The sequence below is a fragment of the Arachis ipaensis genome, chromosome B05 (assembly GCF_000816755.2).
Source record: "Arachis ipaensis cultivar K30076 chromosome B05, Araip1.1, whole genome shotgun sequence".
Classification (NCBI taxonomy): Eukaryota; Viridiplantae; Streptophyta; class Magnoliopsida; order Fabales; family Fabaceae; genus Arachis; species Arachis ipaensis.
The window spans coordinates 143,475,051-143,481,884 of NC_029789.2; the positions used below are offsets into that span (position 1 = coordinate 143,475,051).

A 6,834-nucleotide genomic window follows, 5' to 3' on the forward strand; every position below is an offset into this window, starting at 1 on the left:
AAAAAAGAAAAAATATGAAGAAAAAAATAAAAAAAAGATATATTAAGAAAAATTTTGATATTATTTTTAAGAAATTTTGGTGTTATTTTTATTTCTAATAATTTTTAATTAGTTCAGAAATCTTCTGTGTCATTGTTAAAAAATTTTAATGTCAAAATTAAAAAATTTTGTGTGTTGAGCTTAAACAATTTTAGTGTTATTTTTTTAATAAATTTTACATAATTTAAAATTTTTATCTTCCTCTTCTCATCATCCTCCTCATCATCTTATAAAAAATACTATCCTGCAGTGTAGGAGTGACAATGGGTAGAATTTGCCAACCCTAACTCACTCGCGAATTTTAAAAAATATACAATATTATTATATAACCTAACGAACATACAAATTAAAAATTTAATACAAATTAAACAACATAATTATTTCTCAAACAACACAATCGTCTTATAAACAATATAATCATTAAATATTTAATTCATATAAAAAAATTTTTAAATTAATAACACAAACATAAATAAAATATTATATTACATTAAGGGAGAGGTATTAGATTTGTCAAATAGGGTTGATATTCAACCCACTTCGTACTCAACTTTGCTCGCAGTGAATTAATTGAGACCTAACTTATACTTACTCCCGTTGTGAATTAATTGAGACCCTATCCGCAATAGATTAGATTGGTAACGGATTAAATTAGCACCTTTTACTGCCATGATGATTATAAAATTAAACACTTAAAGTTGTTGGAAATTAATTTATGGCGGCCAATGAGTAATAGTTCAAATGGCATAGTCTCTCTCTCTCCATATTCAATTAAGAAGTTGTGGGTTCGAGTCTCATATCTTTAATAAAAAAAAAAAGAATTAATTTATGGCGAAGTAAAAATCTGAAATTAGCATAGCTAAAATAAACCAGTACATCATTTATTTTAAAGTAAGTATAAATTTTCGTGGGATGCATTTGATAATTAAGTATTTTTCACTTATATTTTAATTTAATTTATTTCGAAATATAAAGTGATATGGTCACCATTAATACAAATCATAACCGACCATCATCATAACTCGTCTTTGCCGTTATTGTTCGGCCCTTATGAATTATAACTCGGCAAAATTAATGACATTATAACTGACGTCTCAAACGGTATGAATAAAGTCGGTTACAAAACCAATTATCAAGAACGGTCAAATAATCATCTAGAATATAACGGACGATTAAATATCTATAAAAGAAGGTAAAGTATCTTTTCTCATTCACTCTGAATTAACACCATAACTGACTTAAGTATTGGAGTGCCTTTGCAGGTACACTCCACCCCTTTTGTATTACTCACACCTTCACATCTACAACGAGAAAGGAAAATTCGGACTCTGAGGAGTGGACGTCCAATCTTGCAGCATATAGCTTGGCTGACCTTGAGGAATTGAAGCCGACCTATTTCCCAGGCAAGATCAATTGGCGCCCACCGTGGGGCCGAGGAAATCATATTTTTCTTTTGGTCTCATCATTTTCATCTACATCCATGGCTGACGTACCGCCTCCATCACTGTCCGAACTCATGCGAATGGTAGCTGAGCTACAACAAGCTAATCAGCGGATGGCTGACGAGAACCAAATAATGGCTGCTCAAATTGCCGAACTAAATCATGCTCGGATTGAACACAATGATGCTCATCGCCAACAGGCGGAGGACGAGGAACATCAATCCCAACCGACCCATGTTTCAGAAACCGCTCAACATGAAGAGCAGCAGCACGAAGACAAGAAAGAAGAATCTGAGGACCTTGTAGGCCCTTTCACAGAAGAAGTAATGAATTTCGAACTGTCGAAGAGGTTCACTCTGCCGTTGACCCTCACGCCCTACGATGGACTCGGAGACCCAAGGAAGTTCATAAAGAAATTCCGATCAATAATGATCGTCAATAGTGCATCAGATACAGTTTTATGTCGTTGTTTTCCGAATTATTTAGACGGTCCTGCACTTGATTGGTTGTGTGCTTTGCCTGCAGGTTCCATTTCGCGCTTTTATCAGCTGGCGAAGTTATTCGAAGAACATTTCGCCGGATCTGCAATATACTTGCACGATTCCGATTACCTGAACACCATCAAGCAAGGAACGAACGAAAGCCTAAAGGACTATATGACTCGCTTTACCAAGGTCGCAATCAACATACCAGATCTCCATCCCGAGGTCCATCTACACGCAATTAAAAGCGGCCTCCGACCTGGGAAATTCCAGGAAACAATCGCAGTAGCAAAACCGAAGACTCTAGCAGAATTTCGAGAGAAAGCAAAAGGACAAATTGACATCGAGGAGCTCAGACAAGCTCAGAAGTCTGACAAGTCACACTTCCGTGAAGAAGATAAGAGCTCAACCATTAAGAAAAGTTTTAAACTAACACCCAGATTTGATTCTTATACGCAGTTCAACACCAAGAGGGAGGACATAATTAAGGAGATCTTGAACTCCAAACTAATTAAGCCACCAAGAAAGGCCGGCACATACCAGGATGCAAAGCATGTGGACAAATCAAAGTACTGTACTTTCCACAAAAAACACGGCCACAACACTGATGATTGTGTGGTCGCCAAAGATCTCTTAGAACGACTAGCAAGACAAGGACACCTAGACAAATACATTAGTGGTCACATCCAAAAGCGCAGCCACAGTTCCACAACAAACGACCTCTCCGAACAAAATCGAGGAAAAGAGAAGGCAGCTTCAAGCCAATATGAAAGGCCACGAGGTATAATCAATTGTATTTCAGGAGGATACGCAAGTGGGGGATACTCAAACTCGGCAAGAAAAAGGTCGTTCCGAGCAATATGCTCGGTAGAAGGACCAAAGCAAGATGTAGCAATCAATAACCCACAACCAGAGGTCACTTTCACACAGGCCGACCTTAACTCCAACATAAAAAATCTGGATGACCCTGTGGTAATCACACTCCAGCTGGGAGACCTATTAGTGAAAAAAGTCCTCTTGGATCCTGGGAGCAGTGCCGACGTTCTGTTTTACTCCACATTTCAAAAGATGAGCTCAGCGACAACGTGCTACAGACCGCAGGAGGTGACTTGGTCGGCTTCTCAGGAGAACGAGTTCCAATACTCGGATCAGTGTGGTTACAGACCACACTGGGTGAGCAACCCTTTTCAAAAACTAATGATATTCAATATTTAGTAGTGGATTGTTCCAGCCCATATAACCTTATTCTTGGCCGACCTTTTTTGAATAAATTCGGCGCCATTGTATCTACAGTTCATCTCTGTGTGAAGTTTCCAGTGCAGGGCGATCAGGTCGCAACAATCCATGGAGACCATAAGGAGGCGCGACAGTGTTACAACATCAGTTTAAAATTCCAAAACCGTGCAACACAACAAGTCAACAATGTCGACCTCAACCAGAAGGAAGGCATACTGGCCGACCTCGACCCAAGAGCTGATTTCCTCGAGCGCCCGAAACCATCCGACGACTTACAAAAAGTATATTTCAACAATGACCCTAACAAATTCACATATGTAGGTACATCAATCAACACGGCTGAGTTACAGGCCATAACATCCTTCCTACAAGAAAACGCCGAGCTTTTTGCCTGAAAACCTGCTGACATGCCCGGCATTGACCCACAAGTCATCAGTCATAAACTAGCAATAAACTCCTCAGCCCAACCAATCCAACAGAGGAAACGAAAACTCGGCAAAGAAAAAAGGAAAGCATCACTGGAGGAAACACAAAAGCTCATCAACGCCGAATTTATCAAAGAGATCAGATTCACTACCTGGCTAGCCAATGTGGTAATGGTAAGGAAACAAAACGGTAAGTGGCGCATGTGCGTCGATTTCACTGATTTAAACAAAGCATGTCCAAAGGATTCCTACCCTCTACCGTCCATAGACTCTTTAGTAGACAACGCATCGGGCTACGCTACTTTAAGTTTTATGGACGCGTATTCAGGGTATAATCAAATACTCATGCACCCCTCCGACCAAGATAAAACGGCTTTCATCACTGATTTCGTCAATTATTGTTATAAAGTTATGCCATTTGGATTAAAGAACGCAGGTGCAACTTACCAACGTCTTATGGATAAAGTGTTCGTCAAACAAATCGGCAGGAATATCGAAGTTTATGTCGACGACATGGTCGCCAAGACAAAAACCGGAGATAACCACATCACAGACCTAACAGAAATATTCGGCCAAATCCGCAGATACAACATGCGCCTCAACCCCGAGAAATGTGCCTTCGCCGTCCAAGGGGGTAAGAGGCAAACCCAGACAAATGCCGAGCAGTGCTAGACATGGCCAACCCCACCATACAAGGGGAGGATTTATTTCTATATTTATTGGTAACTGATTGGGCAATAAGCTCAGCCCTTGTTACAGAAAGAAGCAAAGTTCAGCATCCAGTGTACTTTGTTAGCAAAACTCTACAGCATGCCGAACTTAATTATCCAAGAATTGAAAAGCTCGCGTTGGCACTTATATTCTCGGCGTGACGTCTCCGACCTTATTTCCAGAGCCACGTTATCCATGTCAGAACAGATCACCCACTAAGACAAGTGCTATACAAACCAGAAGTTGCAGGACGACTAATTAAATGGGCAGTCGAACTGTCTGAATTCGACATCAGATACCAATCCAGAGGACCAATCAAGTCACAATTCCTGGCAGATTTCATTGCCGAACTTACCATACCATCTGAAGAAGATCATGCAAAACAATGGATTTTATTTGTCGACGGCTCCTCAAATCAAGAAGGCTGTGGTGCAGGAATTCGTCTTGAAGCCGACGACGGATTCATATTGGAACACTCAATACACTTAGCCTTCAAAGCAAGCAACAACCAATCCGAGTATGAAGCACTACTCGCCGGACTCAGACTTTGCTCAGATCTTCAAATATCGACGATCAAGGTATATTGTGACTCTTTGTTAGTCGTACAGCAGGTAAATAACCTCTTCCAGGTAAAAGATCCTCTACTCTCTAAATACCTGCTACTAGTAAAGAAACTTTCAAAGAAATTTATCAAATTTGAAATAGAACATATTCCTCGAGAACAAAACCAGAGAGCAGATCTCTTATCTAAGCTCGGCAGTACTCAGTCTACGCTAACCACACTACACCAGTTCACAATAACATCACCCACTGTTACTCTGATAAATGTATTAAGTGTTTCATAGGAAACAGATTGGGGGACGAACTTTATACACTATCTAGAAACAGGTGTTGTACCAGAAGGGGTCGAAAACAGTAAAAAATTTCGGCGGCAAGCATCCTTCTTCACAATCCTAAATGGAGAACTGTATCGACGAGGTTATACCCGGCCACTACTCAAATGTCTCAACAAATCCGAAGCAGAAATAGCTTTAGCCGAGGCACACGAGGGAATCTGCGGGACACACACAGGAGCTCGGAGCCTAGCATCAAAGGTCCTCCGGGCTGGATTTTTCTGGCCGACTTTAACACACGACAGCAAACAGAAAACCTACTGCCAAGATTTTATCCCAAAAGGTTTTGCTTGGAGAGGTTTTAACGAGGCTAGCCTACCTGCACCTTTGTATGAAACAATTCCGAATATATAAGGGACGAACAAATGTCCTATCCTTTCTATCAAATCGATCTTATCAAACTATCAATCCAGCTCGGACAAATGCCAATTCTCGTCCAAGCTCCAAAGGCAATTATCAAATAATTCTAAAACGCCAATAAACTTGGAAATATATCCGAACAATGCAAACAGCTTTTTATAAAAAGCACCAAATTTTCAAACAAGTCAATTTTAAAAAGGCTAAAAAACAGGAGCCATACTATTATCCGCTTACAAAAAACAGTCAGATTACAATAACAAAAAACAAATTCACAAAGGTCTTTTCATAACAACCTAAACATTATCGGCCTCATCTTCCGCATCCCCATCATCCTCAATCAACTGACCATCTCGAACTATCTTCCCAGGATCCATGCCAGAAAGATCGGCATCCGGAACCAAAAACTTCACCTGCAACCTTGCCCTTTCAAAACCTTCAACAAACGAGTCCAAAATCTCATCCACCTTTTTCTTCTCCATATCCTTAAGCTGAGCAGTCACCTCAATCAACCGATTTTGCACGTTCACCAGATCGCTTTCCTTCTTCTTCAAATCCTCAACATCCTTAGCATAACTTTCCTTAGTCTCCCTCAGCAACTTCTCGGTCTCAGTCAAACGAGCTTGAAGCTCAGCAGCAAGATTCTTACACTTAATCAACTCTTCCTTCAAAACAGATACCTCACCTTTCTCAGCAGCCACTCCCTTATGTTTCAATTCCTGACTTCGACCCAGACTTGCAAGGCACAACCCAACAACCTGGAGGGCAAAACAAACTCATAAGAAAACAAAAGGAAAAATAAGGAAAACATCAATAACTTGTTACCTGCATATATTGCCCAACAGCCACATCCCCGACCTCCTTGGCAAGAGTTACATCGGCCGACGATTGGCAATACTCATCCACAACAGCCATGTAAGGATATTCCTTTCCCCACACCGAAAACGCCTCACTTTCCTCAGAAATCTCGTGCAGCCTTTTTTGATTCCCCATAAAAGCCTGTAACTCTTCAAGAGGAACCCCAAACTCTTTCTCATCAGAATCATCTGATAATTCCACAAGCTCGGACTTCTTCCTTTTCTTCGCGATAACTTTCCTCCGCCCTTGTCGAGGCTGCGAAACCTCGCCAGTACCAACAACCTTCTCAGCATTAGATGACGACACCTCTTTCTCCAAATTTTTATTCTTAAACCGCGTCCTTAGCGATGCAGCAGAAACGCCAGGATACTTCCCACCTGAAGAAAACATA

The 6,834-nt window shown here is 40.5% G+C and overlaps 2 protein-coding genes across 3 annotated transcripts in view; one reads left to right on the forward strand and one right to left on the reverse strand.

Annotated features, from left to right (window-relative positions):
• On the forward strand, positions 1,520-3,594 carry LOC107641413. The gene is made up of 3 exons (XM_016344906.1): positions 1,520-1,922; positions 2,007-3,136; positions 3,286-3,594. The coding sequence occupies exons 1-3, from the start codon at positions 1,520-1,522 to the stop codon at positions 3,592-3,594; spliced, it is 1,842 nt and encodes a 613-aa protein (XP_016200392.1).
• Positions 5,485-6,834, reverse strand: part of LOC110262645 — a 4,445-nt gene continuing 3,095 nt past the window's right edge. For both annotated transcript variants that reach the window (XM_021103092.1, XM_021103093.1), the window contains exon 2: positions 5,485-6,820. Coding sequence is in view for 1 of the 2 variants with exons in the window: in XM_021103093.1 (XP_020958752.1) it covers positions 6,396-6,820 (425 nt within the window). In the remaining variant the exon portion in view is untranslated. The remainder of the gene's footprint in view (positions 6,821-6,834) is intronic.

Bases quoted from the DNA above. Each gene is read 5' to 3' on its own strand.
- LOC107641413 (XM_016344906.1), top strand. From the start codon at position 1,520: ATGGCTGACGTACCGCCTCCATCACTGTCCGAACTCATGCGAATGGTA. The intron at 1,923-2,006 runs GTGCATCAGATA...CTTTGCCTGCAG, and splicing joins ATCAATAATGATCGTCAATA to GTTCCATTTCGCGCTTTTAT. The intron at 3,137-3,285 runs GTGAGCAACCCT...TTTCCAGTGCAG, and splicing joins GTGGTTACAGACCACACTGG to GGCGATCAGGTCGCAACAAT.